Raw genomic sequence first — 24,133 nt, forward strand, 5'->3', positions numbered from 1 at the left:
CCAGAATCATCTTTACTATGTGATTGAAGAAACTACAGTATAATATTGCTAAGAACGAGTTGAAAAGAATTGAGCCATTTGTAATTTGGTACTAACTACAAATTTGGTGCTTTATTATAATAGCACCAAACCTAAGGCGTTTAGGAGATTATGCCTTCTTTTTGCTCAAAACCTCTTTTGTATTTCAGTTTAAGCAGATCCCTTGGCATCTTGCCAGTTCATTTTCAACAATTCAAAGGCATTACCTTTTCTAAGGAGCATGAGTTGAACTAAAGTTCCAATTTATAAAACAAAGGCGATAACAGGCATGTCATATGTAGCTTAATGCAGTAAGCACCGATTACATAGTATGTTTGATTACAATTAGAATATCATTAAGTTTTATGACTAGGTAGTCATTACTACTACCTATTAATTAGACAATTATTTTATGTAATAAATTTAATTTAACAGTTACATGATAGCAATGCCTGTTAAGAAATATTGAAGTTTTCATTTGCATTTTTTCCCCATTGAGTTCTCTGCACCTGCCTTTCTCCCTTGTTAGAGATAATAGCAATATTAAAATGCATTTTCTACCGTGATATAAAAGTCGTTAGTAATATCAGAAACCTTTTAAGGATATAGAAATATTAATTACTCGTATAACATGGATTCATGTTACTTCCATACTTACATAGTCTCCATAGAATTAATACAATTTTTCTTTAACACATAATTATTTCCTCAATTTTTGCACTCTCTTGAAATAACTAATTTCAGTAACATGTTCTGCTGCTTGTACAGGATGAGTAGGTAGGATGTGACCATGATTTTAAAACTTAAAAAGAGTATCTCAATAAAGACTTAGAAGTTAGAAAAAACTCCTTATTCATAGCACAGACACTTTATATCTGCGATTAAAATCTTATCTTATGAACCTATCTTATACACTCACCATAATAGACTTCTCACTTTAAGGAAGATGGCTCATTTGCAGAAGTAAATTGGTTCTAATGCTAGCAACCATTTAGATTTTATATCCAGTATGATAGTTCCAAGGACAGTATCTGAAGGAAATATGAAGTTTATGTCTACATCCAGAAAATAGGAAGAGAATGTTAAAAGGGAAAGATAAAAAAATCTTTCACTACTCAGCTGTATTTTTTTAACCCAACTTGACATGGACTCTCTGGAAAAATTTGAAATATATTCTTCATATGTGCAGATACTATCATTTTCTCTAGTTTGATAACATTTTCATCTACCTTTGTCAGATATCATTTGATTCAGATTAAGTCTTGTTGAAGTGTGCCTCAGAGAATATGATGATGAAAAGTTGTTGAGGAATTTTAGGAAATATGTAACTCTTGAGAGGATAAATATCAAATGAACAAATATCAAAGAAACACAGTAGTCATTTTATGTGGCTAGTGGATTTATCATGACCTCTTGGCATCTACTTAATTGTCCAGAAACAGCAAATTTTACCTCCAATTTGCCTCAGCTTTCTGCCCTTCCTGGAATGAAGACCTTGTCCCGGAGATCCCAGTTCTATCTAGTATATTGAATGTCGTACTTAGCATGGGCAGCTGTAACAAAATATTGCAGATTGGGTGGCTTAAACATAACAGTTATTTCTCATGGTTCTGGAGGCCGGAAGGCCAAGATCAGGACGCTCGACTGGTCAGGCTCTGGGTGAGGGCGCTTTTGTTGATATGTCTTCACATGGCCTTTTAGAGGCACCTCCTCTTCCTTCCTCTCTTTTTAAGGGCATTCATCTCACAATGGGGATTCCATCCTCATGACTTCATCTACAATTAATTCTTTCCAAAACCCCTGCTTCTAAAAGAACATCGAATTGAGGATTAGGGTTCAACATATCAATTTAGGGGAAATAACAAAATTTCTTCATAGGAATGAATGGACTTGGTGGAAAAGACCACTTCACAGATGGAACTAGTGAAGAACCTCACAGGGTGAGGCTGCGCATTGAGATCCCAGCATATCCTGCCTTCACTGACATCACAGTTTTGTCATTTGGAGGATCCTGAAAAACATACTCAGACCTTGTGGCAGACTGCTTACAGCCTGTCTTAGTATGTTTGGGCTGCCATAACAAAGTATCATAGACTAGGTGACTTATAAACAAGAAAATTTAATTTCTCACAGTTCTGGAGACTGGAAGTCTGAGATCAGGGAGCCAGCATGGTTGGATTCTGATTAGGGCCTTTTCCAGGTATAAACTGCCATCTCCTGGTTTTGTCCTCATATGATGGAGAGGACAGCGGAGGAAAAAGCCTTCTCCTAACACATCAGGACACTGATCGCATTCTTGGATCTCTGCCTTTTGACCTCACCTAATCCTAATCACCTCTCAAAATCCATACCTCCTAATACCATCACATTGCAACACATTCAGTCCATAACAGTGCTCATCCACCTGGTGCCAAGGTTTACCTTACTGGATTTTCACCTGACACCTTAGTCCAGAATAGCATGAACATCAAAAGTTAACGTACTCAATTCATGAAAAAGACTAATTCAATACCTTGAATCCAATCAGCCAGAACTCTGGGGCCATAAATCCACAAATACTCTGAATTTTGTTATCTGACTTCAGAGGAGCAAAGACAAGCACAAGCTTTTCCTAATATTTTCCATGTGTTGTTGATACCTATCCACAGATTTAAACCAGCTCACAATTTGTGATGATTTAAACTAGACAGGCAAGTTTTTTTTTTTTATGTATTGGGCTTTACTAAAATAATATTTAAATGTCATTGTATTAGCAGCTATTCTTAGATTTTAATGAATGTGCTGGATCTAATCCTAGGTTGTTGGTCAAGCCATTTAAAATAACCAAGCTTCAGTTTCCTGATGTGTAAAGAGGAGGCGATGGATCTAAACTTATTTTTGAATTTATGCATACTGAAGTTAGTATATTAATTACTTCTTTTCATTCAATAATAATTTTTTTTGTCTTTTTTTTTTTTTTTGGCATTTCTTGGGCCGCTCCCGCGGCATATGGAGGTTCCCAGGCTAGGGGTCTAATCGGAGCTGTAGCCACCAGCCTATGCCAGAGGCACAGCAACGCAGGATCCGAGCCACATCTGCAACCTACATCACAGTTCACAGCAATGCCGGATCCTTAACCCACTGAGCAAGGGCAGGGATCGAACCTGCAACCTCATGGTTCCTAGTCGGATTCGTTAACCACTGCGCCACGACGGGAACTCCCATTCAGTAATATTTTTTAGGCATGTAGGAAGTTAATATATTAATTACTTCTTTAATTCAACAATATTTATTAGGCATGTATTAGGTAATACACACCAAGCACTTTTCTGGGTATTGAGTATGTAGAACTATAATAAAGCAAGCAAAAACCTTGACTTTATGGACCTTACATTCTAATAAGAAAAACCAATAATAAAACAAAATAGCAAAATATATAATATGAGAATCAGTGAAATGGCTGAAGAGAAAAAAAAATAAAGCAGTGCAGTGAGATACATTATCAGCTAATGTCAATAAATATATATAGTAAACACTCCAAAACTCAGGACATACTAATACTTCTCATGCTCAACTAGAATCAGCTGATCCAGGCAGTCTCAGAATAGGGAGCTCCGCTTCATGCAGCTGCACTTAGCTCCATGTTATGGGTCCAGTAACACTTGGAACCAGGCTGAAGGAGCTATAACTACAAGAAGGAAGCTATATCATGGTAGTGGCAGAAGCACAAGAAAAAAACTCAGCAGTGAAAACAAATTTCCCGTGTTTGATTATGTCATGTTCTAAAAGTCACATTCAAACCTGACATCAATCCAGCAGGGAAATGCACTCCTCTTCTGTTGCCAGGGCTTTGGGATGAATGTTTGCTGAATAAAATTAGCCATGTCTGTACATGTATCCTGTATTGAATACAAGTGTACTTGTATTCAGGTAGTTAATTTTAAAATAATAAGTAATGAAAATAGGTATATTTACATTTTTCTCTTAATTACTTTAGACTCACATAATCATCACATATTTGAATGAGAAAAACTGACGTGTTTTTCAATAAATTGTTTTAAAGACATTAAAGAAATGAATGATGCTTTTGTATTTTCATTTAAGAACCTTCATAATAATATCTTGGTTTCATAATATTTGTTGTATAACACCAGAAATAAAGTATTATTAGTGCTTTTCAAATATGCAAAAATGGAACAGCTTAGAAAGTATAAAATAACATATAATTTAACACATTTATAACTAAACATGTGTCGTATAGATTATATAACTGAGCAGTAATAGAGAAAAAAAAAATCTTCTCAAAAATGTAAAATTACATTATCTTCAAGAAATGGAACCTAAAAATCAGATAATATTGATTTAGTATCCATACAAGTTTAAAACCTGTGTATGGCCCATTTGTCTTAGTATATTTATTCAGCTAGGTCTTTCCTTTGTTATTGCTGACAAGATAAACCATTTCTATGCCTGTGATGAAGAGGAAGGCCGGATAAGAACAGTTTACCTCTTTAAATAATTGTTTTTAGCACGATGTGCATCTTAAGATGCTTTGTAAGTAGCAGGAATTCGAATGGATACAAAACTCTTTGTTTAGGACATTTTCATTTTTCTTGGGCCTGCTAAAAAGTCTCCTAAGATAATAAGAAAAACTATCAATGCAGTCAGTCCAGGATAAAATATATACTATTTTTGATACTTTTTATATTTTTCTGTTATTTTCTCAGATTTCATAGTATGAATTTTTGTTCCCTGTACTCTTGAGTCATCAGTGCTAAAACAATTAATTTAAAACTTTTACTTGTTCTGAGCAATATTTCTCATTATGATTGCTTATTTAATTATTTTAAAAATACTTTATTTTAGATCTTTACACAGTAATAAGTATTAGATATGTGAAAATTCAAGATCATATCCTAATAAACCAATATAACAATTTCACTTGAATATATATGCATTTATTTTAAAGTTTTGTTTAAAATGTTTTGATTTTGCACTATTAGATTCTCTTTCCTAGAACAAGTAAAAACTTTCCACTATGATGTAATGTCAACAGAAACAAACGTACTTTTTTCTAACATCCCTATTTTGCTAAAGAAAAAAAGAGAGACATATTTGTGATTTTTCAGAGATTCTCTGGGAAATCCCAAAATTATTTTTGCAGGTAATAGATTTCCTAAAATCTTTATTTTGTTTTCTAAATTCAGAGTTTTATTTTCAGAAAGCAAAATCAAAGCACTTTTACAATATTCATTCGCTAAATTAATATTAATTAATGCTTAAAATATGTGAGGCAGTATATTCATCCCAGGCAAACAAAAGTAAAGAGTACACATTATTTTTCCATTTTTAAAAGTTTTATTGAAGTGTAGTTGATTTACAATGTGTTAGAGTACACAGTTTTCAGTTCAAAAATACTGTCTAAAAGGAGAAACTCATATCAACAAACTATTATTTTAGGAGAAGCTGTACATTTCTGGGGTTTGTTTACTATGATTCATGGCTTTGAATATGTATCACATATGATTCATTTCTAATCATAACTTGAATTGCTCTATTTATTCCATCTGGCTCAAATTATTTTGCTCTATTATGTAAAAAGAATTAAATTTTGATGATAGTTTATCACCTCTTTAAGCAAAAATTTGTTCTAATTAAGTACGCATTAAAATATAAAATATGTGTCAACATAAACAGTAGTTAAGCAGAAAGAAATTGTAATCTGTTTAATTAAATAATACTGCAGTTCTTTGAAAGTTATAAATATGTAACAATTTGTTACCAGTTTTCAGTTTGCATTTAAGAGGTTTAAAAGGAGGTAGAAAATGATTATGTAATCCCTTACATTTTATTCTTTCAGTTAAAAAGGGATAAATACGTAAAGATGAAATGGTGATAATAATGACACTTAAAGTAAAGCAATAGAGATTAAATTTTCTAAGTATATAACATGCTTAAAATAATGACAGACAAGTCATAGGCACCATGTTAGCTATTATCATCATCAGTGTTTCCAGTGTTGTTTTATGATGATGATGATGATGGTGGCAGTAATACTGAGTTTTTCCTTTTTGTTTTGCATTATTTTGACCCAGTCATTCCATTATGCATAAAATTAGCAACATTCTGGAGTGCACAACCAAGGGCTTCAAGACATAGTAGTGGAAATGTTTTAATTTGCTTTTGACTTTTAAGTCATAGATCCGAGGAGTTTAGGAAATGAATTAAATTGTGTAGCTATTTTTTACCACATGTAAAATTAATGACCTAGACATCAAATTAAATCACTAGATGAGCAATTGACATTTTATTTGATAGTTTTCTTATGAATTTTAATAATTGTGACAAACTTTAAAGTTTTTTGACGAATTCCCATTGCTGCTTGTGGTAACAAATCGTACTAGGATCCATGAGATGTGGGTTCGATCCCTGGCCTCGCTCAGTGTGTTAAGGATCTGTGAGCTGTGGTGTAGATGGCAGGTGCGGCTCGGATCCTGCATTGCTATGGCTGTGGCTGTGGCCGGCCGGCAGCTACAGCTCTGATTCAACCCCTAGCCTGGGAACTTCCATATGCTATAGGTTCGGCCCTAAAAAGCAAGGAAAAAAAAAATCATATAAAAAATGTTGTTTGACATTAATAAGCACAAATTACACTCATTACAGAACACGCAACTGTTAAATCAGATTCTGAAGAAACTAATATTATTGTTTTTTGTCAAACAACTGTTAACACTGCTATATCTGTATGATCAATCATCCTTCATTCAATAGTCCAAGAATTTTTATGAAAGAGCTTTTTATCCTAAATTTATATGTGAATAATACTAGTAATACTATCATTGTCTTTAAAATATTGTAGGCTTTTCTGGAAAATTCAGTTATTAAGCAACAATAAAGACCAGAATAGCCATAGGTAGTACAATATTTTTATTAATATCTGTATGATTTAAGAGGAGAGAGATTAGGTGAAGAGAAAGAATAATAGTAGTAGGAAGAGGAATAATTCATTTTATATATAATCAAACTTTTCTTATGATCAATAATATTTGTCTCTAATAACAATCAAATTAAAGAGAAACACAGCATATGCTAAGAAGTCATATATAGGCATATCTTAGTATAAATCATTGCTTGTGACTGCAGGGTTCTAAAACCTGCTGAGATTTATGCATAACTTGGCTGTCCAAATTTAGTATAGAAAATGCACACCCACTGCTGTGATTAGTTGGCAATAAGCACACATCTAATTTAGTATTCTGTGTAGCCATTAGAATTCCCATGATACATGGACTGAATCCAGTTAATTTCCATAGCTGATTCTGCATCTGAGTGAACATACAGTAGAAATGGATCTATGAAATTATTAATTGAATTATAGTCCAAATGTGCCAAAGGATATATTAGTTTTTATTCCCTTGGTAGTTTCCCTCAGCCTAAATCAAATGAGAAAATTCAATGACTGAAAAAAAGTCAGTGTTTTAGATGCTTAAGAAAATGTGCAGTTAATTCTTAGCTAATTTAAAGGGCCGGCTTCTTTACAAAATAGGCAATATGAGTCTGTGTAAGACAATGTATTACTTTAGAATTAATACGAGATTGAAGTACTAAGTTCTGTGATTTTAGGAAAGTCAAGCAAACGCCAGTGTACTTTTCTTCCTCTGTTAAATGGAGTGATAGAATCTAGAAAATATACTTGCCCTGGGTTTTCATTCATTCAATCAACTATTAGTTACTGAGTACCTACTGAGTGTCAAATAAAAATTCGGTGCTGTACAGAACGGTGAGAAAAGTAACATCAATTTTGCTATCATTGAACTTATGTTTTAATTAAGGGGGATGGAACACACAAAACTACATTAAGGTAAAGTATATAAAAAAGTAATTAGACAGAGAGTTCCCATTTGGCTCAGAAGATTAAGAACCTGACTAGTATCCATGAGGACGTGGGTTCTATCCCTACCCTTGCTCAGTGGGTTGAGGAAACAGCATTGCTGCAAGCTCTAGTCTAGGTCGAAGATGTGGCTTGGATCTAGTGCTACTGTGGCTTAGGCTGGCAGCTGCAGCTCCTATTCAACCCCTATTCTGGGAATTTCCATGTGCCTCAGGTGCATCTCTAAAAAGAAAAAAAAAAGTAATTAGACAGGTGGGAAACATAGTGCAAAGGACTGCAAGCTGGGAAGAGTTAGGGATGGTTAAAGTTAAGGAACAAAGTTAACCTGGATGAAGACAAGGTCACAGAATTAGGAATATACCAGCTAATGTCGAACTTTATAAATCCCCATTAAAGTTTTTGATTTAAGAAGTGTGAAGAGGATCTTTTGGAAAATTCAAGGGCAGTAACATTATCTTAAAATAGAAACTGATAGGCCAGTATGACAGTAAGGAGGGAACTTTTAAAACTGACCAGGTAATGAGTACGGCAATGGGTGATCTAATTGGCAATGGAGAAAAGCAAAGGGCATCTTTATATACTGTGATTTATGGTGAGGAATGAATGTTAAATCTCTTAAAATAGAATATACTATTACATGATAAAATTGTTTTCTTAGTATCTGTGGTTTTTAAATCTAATATTAAAGAAAAATTTGAAAATTTTATGTCATGGAGTATGATGCCTAGAAGAGAATACAGTATTTCACCTCAATATAAATTATTTGGAGAGCATGCAAGGCAGATTTGCTATAATCCCAATACTGTTTTTCAAGGACAGTACATATTAGGTTATCAGTATGATTTTAAAGTCTTAAATTTATTTTCCATTGATTGTAAAGCTTACCTGAAGAATACTTTTCAATTTTATTTACAAAATGGATAGTACTGTATACAGTGAAGTTGTATAGTGAGATGCCTGATTTTATTAATCATGAACTTGTAAAAATTCAAGTCAAAGATTTTTCTGTTTCAGTTCTGTCAGTCTGTGTTGTATTTTGTGATCAGTTTCAGCATTCTCATTAGCAGGAAGAATTCAGGAATTCAGGCCACCACTCAGCAAGAAGTAAGACTATACTCAGGTCACATGTACTGACCACCATTAAACTAAGTTTAAAAAAAAAATAATCAAGTCAGGAATTCCTGTTCAGTGATAGGAATGCAGTGATGATTGCTGGTTACTTGTTTAGCTCGAAGTCTCAGTTATAAGGAAAAAAAAAGAAAAGAAAAGAAAATGAAGGTGAAAGAAAGAAAGAAGGGAAGGAAGAAGGAAAGAGGTAGGGGTGAAGAAAGGAAGAGAGGAAAGGAAGAAAGGGAGGGAAAAGAGGTGAAAGGAAGGAAGAAAGATAAAGGAAAGGGAAGGAATAAAAAATATAATTAAAATAAAATAGAACATTTATCAAAATAGGAGTAACTTGGCACCAAACCTGGAGCCAGTATTAAAAGTTTAAATATCTCCTGATATGCATGGAATATGCTTTTCCTGATTCTGCTTTTGAGGAAGTGACAGATTTAGTTCCTGGAAAGTTTTGCTATTTCTTCTTAGGCTGGGAATTTTAAATCAGAGATTATTCTAGGTCATAGATAGAAGTACTGTCAAAATGTTCTAGCTCAGCCTTCTGACTGTACAGCTCCCATTTAATTAAATCTAAATAATGTCCCCATAGAGATCTTCCCATTGTGATAATATATAATAAAACATAGTTCTCTGATTTTTTTTTTTTTTTCTTTTCAGGGCCACAACTGCAGCAAATGGAAGGTCCCAGGCTAGGGGTCAGATTGGAGCTGCAGCTGCCCACCTACACCACAGCCTCAGCATTGCAGGATTTGAGCCACATCTGTGACCCACACCACAGTTCACTGCAATGCCAGCTCCTTAACCCACTGAGCAAGGCCAGGGATTGAACCCGCATCCTCATGGAAACTAGTCGGGTTTGTTACCAGGAGCCACAAAGGGAACTCCCATAGTTCCTTGATTTTTAAAGTCTGTATTCACTTTGCATCCAGTTTTATAAAATCTCTTCTTATGGTCTATGTAGTTATATATATACACACACACATACATATACATTTTTATTAATCATATAACCATTAAATAGAATTATGAGAGCCTTAAGATAGTCTACTTTTCAGTATTTGCACCACCTAGGACCTCTTGTATTATTTTATTTTGTGGATACTATGATTTTAAAGATGCTAATTTGTTAAAAGGATATTTATTAAAGAGGGATTATTCTTCATTTTCATTATATATTAGTCAATATATATTCAATATACACGCATACATATATATGTATAAATATATATATATATTCACCTGAGTACATATATGTGTGTATATAGTAAACTACTAACCAGAGGCTTTTAAAAACATGAAACAACTACCATTACATAAGAGTTATATAATTCTAGCCAAAAACAAATGTCACCTTTTATATGAATCATTGCCTCTTTATATGAGGTAAATATAACCTCTATCTTCTAAAAATTTGTTCCTGAAGCTATTTATAATACATTATATACTTACAAAGAGCAACTGCAAATTTCTGTTTTCCAGTGTAGTTCATCCACTATTGTGCGTGTGAGTGTTCACATTCTTATTGTAAAATTTGATTCTTTTCCCCTACAAACTCAAAATAGGATGTTTAGGAATAGCCAGGGTGGCAAAACTTTTATATTTAAACAATTATATCTAGCATTTGCTAATGGTTTAGTGTCAGTAGACATAAACTTTGATATTATTTTAGAGAAATGTAACCCATTCAACTATGAATGTTTAGAAAATTTTAATATTTTGTTTAGTAAGGCATCTTTGAAATGGATGATAAAGTAAATGAAAAAACATATAAACAGTTAAAATATCAAACCAAATGCAACCAAAAATATAAATGAACTGTTAATTATTCCCAATATTTCATAGAGTATACTTAGTTTTTAAGCAAGTTATTGTAGGACTAGGGTGTGTAGAAAAAACAGAATTCTATCCCTCTTTTCATGGTAACATGGATCCAACTTAGATCTTCAAATAAAAATAAGGCCATTGTTCGGGGGATCAAGTACAATATCTGATACCATTATATTGAAGATTTGAAAATGAATTTTGCTCTCTTGAGACCATAAGAAAAATATATATATATATATAATTTTTTAACTCCCAAAGATATTACTTCATGTGAAGTGACTTAAAATTTAAAAAAAAAGTAAAAATTAAGGTGCTTACAATTTAATTCTAAAGTATTAATATTGTTCAAACAGAACAGATAACTTGAAACTCCCCTGAAATTATGCATGTATGTGTTAACTATAGAATGAATTCATATATATGTGAAAGCATAAAAATTAGAATTTTGCAGTTGAGAAAGGTACAGAATGAGAACGATACAAATATTTATGTTTTCTATTTTTAGAAAATGGAAGATAATTTTGCAGTTATGTTTAATAATTTTCGCTATATCCTATGTATGGTATTTTTCTTAGCAAAATCCTTAGTCCTGATTATATTTTAGAGTATTTTTATTAGAGGTAGCATATACCCAAGAAAAATACAAGTGAAATATAATTTAATAAAATATCTATAAACTCTAATTTTCAGGTTCAAATATGAAGACATCTTACTAAAACTGTCGATTATGCAGCACATGTTAAACAATGATTCAAGCAATATAATATACTTTCATATCTTAATGTTTCAACAGTGATTTGGAGTCAGATAGCAACCTAATTAATTTATCAGTATTGTAATAGAAAGTTGAGTATTAAGCTTTACTTGGGAAATTCTAGTGAATTTTCCTGATATAAAAATTACATAGTAAATGCATTTTAAATAAAAATATAATTACAAAGTGTTTTAAAAAGCAATTTTATTTTAAGATATTAGTAAATATGCTCATTTGGGCATGATATTTATTCTTTATCATGATCAAGAGCAAAAGTACTATAAGTTAGCATATTCGTAATTTCTTAATCACAAAATGGCTAGACAGCACTATTTTAAAACTGTCTTTGAAATACAAATACTATAAGCAGTAACCAAATCAATTTTTTCTTTTTTTCTTTTTAGGGCTTCACCTGCTATGTATGGAAGTTCCCAGGCTAGGGGTATGATCGAGCTGCAGCTGCCAGCTTATTACCACAGCCACAGCAACAGGGGATCATTAACCCACTGAGGGAGGCCAGGGATTGAACCTGTGTCCTCATGGATACTAGTTGGGTCTGTTACATCTGAGCCACAATGGGAACTCCCAAACCAATTTTATATGCTACTTTATATTTCTTATTAATTTACAATAGGTGGTACATTAAAGTTCCCAAACTGTAATCCAAGAAATTGTCTTTGACTTCTTGATATAGAAACAGGATATTTATGTTATCTCTCTGTTGAAAATCTTGAACTTATGGTTTACTACTTCAGCTTTTTAGTCTCATTGCTGATATTGATATAAACATATCTATGAGTTGTCTCAAGTTATCTTCAATTATAAAATAAATAATCTTGAGAGAACATGCATAATAGAGCAAAAACTCCAAGTTGGTGGGGGGATCTTGTCTTTCATATTCAGTGTTCAACCCCCAATACCCAGAAGAGAGAACACAGGATGAAATCCAGAAATTGTGTAAAAATATAAATTCTGTACAAAGTCAAATATATTTTGGGAGTTCCCGTTGTGGCACAGTGGAAATGAATCTGACTAGTACCACGAGGATGCAGGTTTGATCCCTGGCCTCACTCAGTGTGTCAGAGATCCAGTATTGCTGTGGCATACATAGGTTGGCAGCTGTAACTCTGATTCGATCCCTAGCCTGGGAATTTCCATATGCGCAAAAAAAAAAAAAAAAAAAAAAAGTCAAATATATTTTATTACCTTCTTGTTCTTGTTCTTTTCCTCACCCCGATTTTAGTTTATTTTTTGCATATGTAAAATTAATTTTCCTCAGTTTTATCTAAGCACTGTTTATTCAAGCGTAGGTTACTGAAACATGGTTCTAGCCATAAAAATCCATAGTGGGAAAAATGATTGGAGTTCCCCAAAATAGATTTTTTTCTTTGGCATCATCTGAAAATAAGTATACAAATATGCACTCTTTTTTTTTTTTTCAACAAAATCATTCTAATCTGCATTACACATTTACTTTATTAATTAAATAAATTTGTCCATGCCTGTCTTCCTATCATTTAACACATGTCATCAATTCTGGCCTTTCCAAAGTTCTACTTATGGCATATCCCTCTTCTCACCTCTTTTTTTTAACTGCCAAAATTCACTTTCTCGCTACAACATTTGAAAACTTTCATGATGTGAAGGCCCTACTTTTCTGAACAGAGGTAACTTTCTGGAAATTACAGTTTTGGGTTTATGACCATGAGATACAGCTACCTTTTTCTTAGCCTGAAGCCTTCACATGTTGTCTCTGCCAGAGTGGCATCCTTTTTCAAACTGCAGCCCAATACAAATCGTTTGATTTCATTTAGCATAACAATCTTGTGCCAGTGAATATTGCTGCCTTGCCACTGTTTTTATATTTACAAAGTATAGAATGTACAGGATTTTAGTTTATGTGTTGTTGTAGATGGGAGTTGATATTTTTGTGCCTCACATCACAAATATATTTTTTTAATGTGTCCTTCAGTATAACACGTATTGCCTGTGGCACATTTGCATTCAGCATCCGTAATTCCAAATTAAATTCCCACTGAGATCATCAGGCAAGCAATTAGTGGCAATTGCTTGCTTTTATAGAAAAGCCAAATCATGCCCTAAGTTTATGGTTAAATTATAATAATATAATACACATACACACAGGTGCCATATTGTGGTCAGAATAGACTATGAGTCAGGTATTAATAGTTACATTAATATGTGATATTCATATCATGCTCTATTTACATGGAAATACAATATTCATAAATCTCTCCCTAGAATAGTATAATGCTAAAGAGATTATATTTAATATATATTAAACAGTAATAAAATATTTTACAGCTAGAACTAGAGTTAGAGATGGATTTATGTATAGCTTAGCTTTTGAATCTGAATATTGAAAAATTTGGCTTTTCTTACAGTTGTACCCCTAATTAATTATATGTTCTTAGATTTTTCACATGGTCTTCCCAGGCCTTGGAAAAGTTTGTTATTTTTTTCTCCTTGAAATTATCTTCAGTTCAATTTAACTGAACCATTGACTTAAAAATCGATAGTATTATGTCCACTAAATTTGATTTACAATTTTTGAGAACCAAGTAAGCATTTTACATTGTAGTAATCCATCAAATATGTATTGTAACCAAATCTTCTTTTATTTAATTGAAGTATCATTTGACTTTTAGTATTATATTAATTTCAGGTGTACAACATCATGATTTGATGTTTTTCTACATTATGAAGTGATCACCAGGATAAGTCTAGTTAGTCGTCAACCATACAAAGTTATCACTATATTACTGATATATATCTCAGGCCATCCATACATTGTATCCTTGAGACTTACTCATTTTATAACTGGAAGTTGGTACCTCTTAATCCCCTTCTCTTATTTTGCCCATCCCCTAACTCCCCCTGTGGCAGCTAGCAGTTTGTTCTCTGTGTCCAGGAGTCTGTTTCTGTTTTGTTATGTTTGCTTGTTTTTTAGATTTCACTTGTAAGTGAAAGCGTATGATAGTTTTCTTTCTCTATCTTATTTCACGAAGCATAATACCCTCAAGGCATTATGTTGTTGCAAATGGCAAGATTTCATTCCTTTTTATGGCTGACTTATATTTCACCATATCTTTTCTATTCATTAAACCCAAAAGATTCGGATCATTTTGTGGAGAAGCAGTCATATGGATCATTTCAATTTCTATGATCATGCTGAGAGAGAGCACAGACTCTGTGGGAAAGCAAAGTAGGGAGGCTCACCTGCAATTGAAGTTTGTGGAAAGGCTATATTACATTGGTGTGGAGGTTTGAAGGCAGCCAGGTGGAAGCATGGGCAGGCACACCACAAACTGAGGGAAAACCATAGCCAGATATGTCTGTGATATTTAGCATCCCTTAGTGCCAATATGTGCCACTATTTAGTCAATCCTCTTTTGTAGGGCCTTACTTTGTAGTTAAAATAACAATGCCCTAGAAGTCCTTTAAATTATCATTTGATAATATGTCCACTTATTTTCTCCAGAGAGATATCTAAGACTGGATTGCAGAATCGAAATTATAAAGTTTTATTTAAGGCTTTATGTTCCTGGGGAATTGTTCCAGTTATATTCCCCTCAATAATCTATGATAAAAGTCTGTGTCACCAAAATGTTGCTAGTACTGAATATTACCATTTTGTTCCTGGGTTAAATAGAAATTCAGTGCACCCTGTTTAAAATTGCCCCAGAGTCACATCCCAGACCTGCAACTTGGTACAAGAATAAGCTTGATAGCTCTTACTCCTGGTTCCACATGTTTTTAATGGAGTAAAACCTTCCTCATGAGGAAGATTAAATGGAATATAGTGTATAAGCATAGTGTCATACAGAAAGCATTCAATAAACACTTCATACTTACATGAAATAGACACTCAAAACATAGTGTAAAACACATAGGACAAGAATATTTAATTTTTTATGCATTTATACTAGAGATTATGACTTTTGTATTACATATTCTATAAATATAACAAAATTGGGAGGAAGTCATTTTTAAGCAAAACAAACATTTAAACAATTTGAAGCTGATAATTTATGAGGTACCTTAAGTTCTAAATAGTTATTAGTATCAAACAATAACCACTAAAAATACCAGCAACATCTTAGCTACCACTTAATTTAGTATTGTGTTTTTATGTGAAAGTTTGTAAAATGAACCCTCTTAATTATACAGTCAAGATAATGAGACTCAGAGAAGTTACGGCTGATTGGCATTTGGGCTACATCATAGCTGTAGAATGGAACAAGACTAAGGACCATGTCGTGTCTTCGCAATTAGGTATTTTCAGTGGAACAATGTAATGTGTTTTTTCTATTTTCTCTTACCTATTATTATAGAGATCTGGTGTTGGGGCCTGAATATTGACATGGTATTATAGGAACTGATTAATGTTTAAATTAATTATTGTTGATTAAATTAAAATATACATGGTTATTAAAAACAGGAAATGATATTTCAGGAAAATGTGTTGTTTACTTGTGAAATGATATTGCCATTTCAAGTTACATTTTATACTTGCTTTAAAATATCTTATAGAAGAAATTATAGGACTAAGACAAGATTAAAAAATGACCCAAGACCACTGATTTTATTGTTTTATCCTAAACTCTCACTTTGTAATGTGGCTGTTTCAGAAATATACTTCACCTATGTAGAGAGCCATTAATTTACTAGATGGAAATTTTTTTCAGATTATTAAAAGCAAACAACTCTGAGGGTTAATATTTCATATTTTACTATTTGGAAAAATTTTAATATATGTATATGTATATTTCATTGAGTTTTGATATTACACATTAAATCTATGAAATTAGAATTGTGGCTTCCTATTGTAATCAATAACAATTACTATTATTTGTACTAATTAAATGACTGTTTTAAAGGAAAGGTCTGTAATGTTATATTATATTGCTTTACAGACGCTCCCAAGTTCGTATCAAACCAAACAATTTATTACTCTTGGGAAGGAAATCCAATCAATATAAGCTGTGATGTGAAATCTAATCCACCAGCATCAGTACATTGGAGAAGAGAGAAATTAGTCTTGCCAGCTAAAAACACCACTAATTTAAAGACATATAGTGCAGGGAGAAAAATGATATTAGAGGTAAGTCTGCATGTGCATATCAACAAATTGCATTACGCTACATTTGCTCTGCTGATTCAATATGCATAAATTTTAGAAATGCATGCTTTGGGATAACATTTGAATTAACTTAAAGGTATTCTCATTGGTGCTATATTAACTCTTCTACCCAGTAATTGTTCTTAGTAAAACATTTGGTTGATAGAACTATTTAGCTATCACTTTCCCCAAATTTTTGGATGTCTAACTCGTAATTATGCCAATTTGTCTAAATCTATTTCAATTTTAAAAAAATGGTATCTGTATTAGAAGAACTGTCTATTAGCAAATTGACAGGGAGATCAACTTAACAAAAACTTTTATCCACATTTAATCTAAATTTTAAGTATTTAACCATAGTGGAAAATTGAGGTTAAACATAACTTTCAGTTTGGGGTAGTATATTAGCGTACTAGGTCTTCCATAACAAAATACTGAAGACAAGGTGGCTTAAAAATGAGAAATCATTTTTTTTTTCTTTTTATGGCCTGTGGCATATTGAAGCTCCAGAGCTAGGGGTTGAATTGGAGCTGCAGCTGCTCGCCTACACCATAGCCTCAGCAACACCAGGTCTGATTTGCATCTATGACCTACACCACAGCTTGCAGCACTGTTGGATCCTTAACCTACTGAGCGGAGCCAGGGATCGAACGTGCATCCTCACAGAGACAAAGTCGGGTCATTAACCCACTGAGCTGCAATGCAAACTCCAGAACCTTTTTTTTTTTTTTTACATACTTATGGAGGCTAGAAGTCCAATATAAAGCTGTCAGAGGGGTTGGTTTCTGGTGAAACTTCTCTCCTTGATTTGCACATGGTGACCTCTCGCTGTGTATTCACGTGACCTTTCCTCTGTGCCTTCAGAGGAAGAGTGACCTCTGGTGACTTTTCTTATAAGGACACCAGGCCCCAGTCTTATGATCTCATTTAACCTTAGTCACCGTCTTAAAGACCCTGTCTCCAGATACAGTCACATTAGACATTAGCTTCTCAACATTTGAATTTTGTGGGGGAACATGATTCAGTCCGTAACAGGTAGATTTAAGTTCTTGTTTAAATGACAGACTACTCTGTAATTTCTGCTTTACTTCATCTTGCCACTTTTCAGTTTCTGAAATAGCTCATAATTCTCCATAATCAATGTCAAGCAACATTTTATAAATTGACATTTAAGTACTTTATTCATATAAAGCTCTCCTGTCGTTTAACCTACCTAAATGGCATTCCTCCCCACCCCAAAGTGAAAACCAAGGAATTTCTGTTTGCTTTATACCTAGCCAGGTAATCTATTGGTTAAAGCATTGACCTTGAGCATTAACTTTGTATATGTATACCACTTTCAAAGATTAAATTTATATCCTGAATAAATAATATAGATGTATAACTAATACAACTTGACAAAACAAACAATATAACAACAATAAAAAGCAATAATAGTCATTACTAATTTTGAATTAGTTACATACATAGTTCTTTAGGATAGTACATTATAATTATTTTGTTTAGGAATTATTATAATAGTCATGTAATTGCTTATTCTTAAGAACATATAAAAACTATAAAAAAATCAGAGTTCCCATTGTGGCTCAGTGGTTAAAAAACCCAACTAGAATCCATGAGGACTCGGGTCTGATCTCTGGCCTCGCTCAGTGGGTTAAGGATCCTGCATTGCCATAAGCTGTGGTGTAGGTCGTAGATGCAGCTCAGATCACACATTGCTGTGGCTGTGATGTAGGCTGGAAGCTACAGCTCCAATTCTCTAAAAAGACAAACAAACAAACAAACAAACAAAACCTATAAAAAAATCAAGTTCACAATTAATAACAAATCAGTCAATAATTTATTTCTTGAATTAATTTGTTTTCCTTTTTCTTGGATCAAATATATATTCATTTTTTTAATTTGTGAATTTTAAAACAAAATATTCTATAAATATTTTGGGTTACTGCCAATAAATGCATTTCTAAAAGTCAAGAGGTTTGCTTGTTCTTCCTGAACACGCCTATAAAGAAATAGGACACATTTCAATATAGGAGGAACATTTGATGCAAGAAGTATTTTGCAAGGTATTTTGCAAAATACTTATTGGAAAGATTTTTCTTTTAAATGGGTTCTTGTCCTTTGCCAATATTTTATGTTCAATAATAAGTTGATTGGAATGATATTCAGCTCTAGATCATTTGTATTGTTCTTCTTTGCCCCAAGAAAGCTAACTATTAAATAAATGATTTTATCACCCTAGAATATATAAAAAGAGGAAATCAGGTTTTTGGAAGTTTAGTAGAAAGACTTGCAAACTTCTTTATCAGCATTGATTGTACTTACATTTCGGTGTTCAAAACTACATTTGTTAATCTGTTATATTCTATCAAAGCCCAACAAGTTAAGTAAACTTGAAACTATTTTAGCTGCATATTGAAATATGAAGAAGTAGTGTCATAAGTAGATGTTTCTAGTTCTTCCTGGATAAATATTGACAATAATTTGCTTATTATAAACATTTAAATACTTTAAAAGTAAATTCTATCATGTATCTGTGTTGCATATATATTTTGTATTTTGAAAAATTATCTGTTATTTCACTGTGCTGGGATTGGGTATAAGGCCTCTATTGAACTTTACTGCAGTTATGCTTAAGGGCAAATGATTTCACCCAGTTGTCTAGATCTGTGGGGGTTTTTTTTACATTTATGCAACTAGTGGTAGTTTCTGTATTTGTTAATGGTACATTGTGATAAAGGAATTATTTATTTTAGATAGAACGATAAATATTTTCTTTTGATAGATGAATTCCCACAGACAGAAAAACAAAACAAAACCTAATTGAGCCCTTTAAAAATTGTTTCAGTGAAAATAGGTACATTTGAGGTACTTTATTAATCTTCAGGAGCTGTAAAATAGTAGGGATTCTCGTCATGGCCATCCTGTCTTGCAATGTATTGATTCAGTACACATTCTTCTGTATGACATATACAAGTGGCTTTCTCATAGCCTGTAGAATAGGCTTTTTTTTTTTTTTTTGTCAAATTCCTTTCTTATTAGTAAAATTATTTTATTAAATTAGCTTAATTTATTAAAGCCTGCATGTAAGAAAATGAATATTTAATCACTTAGGAAGTACTTATATAAGAGCTTTTTAAGCTGCTAATCCTTAAATCTATTCCTAGATGGACAGCTGACTAAAAGATGAATGGCACAGCTTTTTTGTACTTGTTCAGAATTATCATCTTCAATGGACCTCAAAATTGCACTTTTAGTTAATCGCCTCCCATTATCACAAAATCGTTTTCCCCCTTATGGGATGGAGTTGAAATTAACAGCAACTCTTGTTGTAAGCATATTCCCTCTTAATAATAGTTACTGCGATTGAAAATTGTATCTATTACTACCATCAAATCTCCTTTCTGAATTGGTACTTCAGAATTCCAGTACATTAGAATTACAGGGTTGGTCCCATGGTTCAGCAATAGAATCCCAGAAGGTTAACTTAATTATGGATTTCAAATGTGTAAGGATTGAGGTCAGCTATTTTCTACCTAAAATGGAAGAGAATGACAGGAATTGAACAGAAACGGAGGCAAGATACTGTTATTAGATGTCAAGATAATATGCCTTTCTACAGGGATTGCTACACAAGGGCAATATTTCCTTGCAAAATATCTTCCTGAAAAGATTTTTCTTTTAAATGGGTTCCTGTCCTTTGCTAATATTTTATGTTCCATAAAATCATAAGAGGAAGAGAAAACTGACATAATTCGAGCCTTTCTTGAACTTTAAATCTGCCTGAGCTTAGGCTACAACATAGAAAACAAAGAATTGATGCTTTTGTATAAAATTCCTATTTTAAAGTCAAGTCTGCAATGATTGCAGAATGTATATTTTTCAAACTGTGTACTAATTTATGAACTTCACTATATAAATATCTAGTGATTTTTTCCTATTTATAGATATAACAAAATGGTGGCATTTATATACTTAATAAATTGATAGACAAATCATATTTTACCTGGTCCTATGGGTAATACAAGTCCAAAAGTTACATCTTAAAAGGAGGGAATGAATGTTCACTTGATACAGAAAAAAGAGCTATGGCAAGGACCTGCGAATAACTATGTGTAAAGATAGTAAGCACACTAGAGGCTATTTTAAAACTCAGGATGTTTTAAAGTTTTTAAACTTTTTTTGTTATAATTATTTTAGATTGCACCCACATCTGACAATGACTTTGGACGATATAATTGCACAGCCACTAACCGTATAGGAACAAGATTTCAAGAATATATTCTTGCTTTGGCTGGTAAGTACAGCACAGTGATTTCTGAGATCTCATAATGTATTTCCAGAAGCAAATAGCTTTTACAATTTAATAAGTCTGATACAGATTATTATTATAAAGAAAGAACTGATGCTTAAAATTTTGGAACAGTTGTAGCTGACATATAGTAAGGAGTTAGACTGTATTCACTAATAAAGACAAATTTTGGAATTTCCATCATGGCTCAGCAGAACTGAATCTGACTAGCATCCATGAGGATGCATGTTTGAGCCCTGGCCTCGCTCAGTGGGTTAAGGATCTGGTGGTGCTGTGAGCTGTGGTATAGATTGCACATGCACGTGCCTTGGATCCCACAATGCTGTGGCTGTGGTGTAGCCTGGCGGCTGTATCTCCGACTGGACTCCTAGCCTGGGTACTTCCATATGCCACGGGTACAACCCTAAAAAGACAAAACAAAACAAAGATGAATTTTAATCCTGATTCTGATTCTGCCGACTTTATATGTGACATATGTATGAAAGAATTAGGAAAGATATGCCTTAAGAAATCAAATTATATTTCATGTAAAATAAGAATCTTATCAAAACATAAAAATAAATCTTTAGAGAAAATGAAATTAATATATTTTTAAATTCTAAATTTGAAAGAATGGTAACCCTATTTTTAAGGTAAATATAAAATTTAGAGTTATATAATTTTTGCTGAAATATGTTCAATTATGTGCATATAAAAACATTTTAGTTCTTCCTCTAAAGCTTAAAATATAGAAATAATATGTAGAATGAATTTCACTTTAACTAGAAATCCAGCTATGTTTTATTTATATTTATGTGGGTGTATATACACATGGATATAAATATATATATACACACATATAATCATAGAATTTGACATGATGTTTTACAAAACTGATTAGAAATCTGTAAATATCTGTTTTTCAAATGCTTTGCATAGCTCAGATGATACAAAAATGTGTTTTCTTGCCTTCTAAGTCCAGGTAAAGAAATAAAATGATTGTCATATTATGTTTTAACAGAATAAATCACTTTCATGAAAATATTTTGACTTTTGAGTTCAAATATGTAATTGTAATTTTATATTGTTATGAATGAAATTCATTTCTTTTTATATGTAAATATATCTCAAAATAAAGTCATTAGTTGTAAGGATCACAATTTAAAAGTTTATAAACCTAATAAGAATCAAATTATTATGTAACTATAAAACCTGCTATTCTCCAATTCAAGTTTTATTTTGCTACACTGGGGAAAAGGGAGAGAGGGAGTGTGTGAGAGGGCTTTAGGGAACTAAACAAGAAAGAAAAAGTTAAGATGAGATGGATTTAAGATAGAAGGGAAAGGATGCAGAAGGGATGAAATAAGGAAGGAAATAAACCAATATGTATTTTCTACCAGGAAATCATTAGAAAACTTATCTCCTGAAAATCATTGAAAGTAGACTCTATCCTTCAGGCATATGGATAAACCATTATACAAGCAAATTAAATTCTAGGAAAATGAAATGTACTAAGTCATATCAAATTCATTCATAATAAATTGTAGCATCAACTGTAATATTGAGAAGCATTCAGAACTCATATTAATCCTAAGCCTTAGGAAATTAGGCAAATGTCCTTGTAATTGGTAGAACTTGTAATAAATAATAACTAGACATGTAATTAGTATATGTGTTTAGATATATTTATATTAATACTGATTTGCCACTAGGTATTGTCTTTTTAATAAGTGACCCATTTTCCTATAAAGTAAAACTGGATGAATAGGCTTTTTTTTTTTTTTTTTTTAGTTTTTAAGAGTTTGTAGTTCTAGAAAAATGTGAAAAATAGAACATTATACTGATGAGATTTAAATAATCTGTTAAGTAGTTCCCTTTGTGGCTCAGCAGAAACGAACCCAACTAGTATCCATGAGGATGTGGGTTTGATCCCTGACCTTGTTCAGTGAGTTAAGGATTGGGTTTTGCTGTGACCTGTGGTGCAGGTCACAGATGTGACTCAGATCCCTCATTGCTGTGGCTGTGGCGTAGGCTGGCAGCTGCAGCTCTGATTTGCCCCCTAGCCTGGGAACTTCCATATGCCACATGTGTGGGCCCCCTCTCCCAAAAAAATTTTTTAAAAAATCTTGTTAATATCACAGGAAATTAATATCTATGTGCCCTCATATTTCACATTACTTGTAATATTTTTCATTAAAACATATTTTATACATATGCTTCTAATGGCGATATGAAATTAGTGAGTTTCTCTCTTTCCAACCATAATAAAAAAGTAGAAAATATGCATTCAAGATAAGCATTAATATGTTATTGGAAATATTTCTCAAAGACTGCAGTTGCCCTCATATTCCAAAATATTGTGACAAATAGAGGCAAAAACTTTGTTCTGGAAAAACATACATTCAACTGAAATTGTTACGAAGATCTAAAAAAAGAATTAGACACTGTGTCTTAGGTGGGAAAAATGCATTTAAATATAAATATTTATTAATATGATTCCTTCAATGAGACTCCTTTATTTATTGCTTATAAAATTCAATCTTTGGTACAGAATTCAAATGCTGAAAGTGTAATGTGATTTTTAAATAGAATAAGAAATGTTATATAAAAATTAAAATATTTCAAAACATATATTAATACCATAGTTCAATATTTCATAGACTATTTGACCTAATAAAAGGTCAAGATCATTTAACCTATGGTGTTTTACACTGCAACATATTACTTTGTTTCCAAAGAGTAATAAATTAATAAAAGTTTAGCATGAAATTTGTGCTATGTATACATTGGGAAAAAAAGAAAAGCTATTTTTTAATTTCGATTTCAAAATATTTCCTTTCTTCCTCTCTTTCCTCCTACTTTCTTTCATTTTTTTTTTCTTCCTGAATAATTAAGTCTTACATCTGAGCAAGGCAGGTGTTTGTATGTGGATAGGATGGGGCACAGCAGCCTGGCGTAGGGTGTTAGATCCTGAACAGAATGAATGGAATGAAAGGGTCTTCACGACATGTTGGGGCCCAAGATGAATGAAAAAGATGTCTATGTTTCAGAATACAAACAGCAACTCAGAGTGGAGTGTTGGAACCTGGTCAGAGTAATAGGATTCCAAATACAGGA

General features: G+C 32.5%; 1 protein-coding gene across 2 annotated transcripts in view; it reads left to right on the plus strand.

The window, feature by feature from the left end:
• The window catches only part of NCAM2 (neural cell adhesion molecule 2), a 503,541-nt gene that overhangs the window by 375,494 nt on the left and 103,914 nt on the right, over positions 1 to 24,133 (plus strand). For both annotated transcript variants that reach the window (XM_021070858.2, XM_021070859.2), the window contains exons 10-11: positions 16,520 to 16,707; positions 20,926 to 21,022. In XM_021070858.2, the coding sequence (XP_020926517.1) occupies positions 16,520 to 16,707; positions 20,926 to 21,022 (285 nt within the window). The remainder of the gene's footprint in view (positions 1 to 16,519; positions 16,708 to 20,925; positions 21,023 to 24,133) is intronic.

Source organism: Sus scrofa, chromosome 13, assembly GCF_054392235.1.
Source record: "Sus scrofa isolate SSC_HxYL_T2T_F1_AM1 chromosome 13, Sscrofa_HxYL_maternal_Yorkshire_Landrace_v2.0, whole genome shotgun sequence".
Classification (NCBI taxonomy): domain Eukaryota; kingdom Metazoa; phylum Chordata; class Mammalia; order Artiodactyla; family Suidae; genus Sus; species Sus scrofa.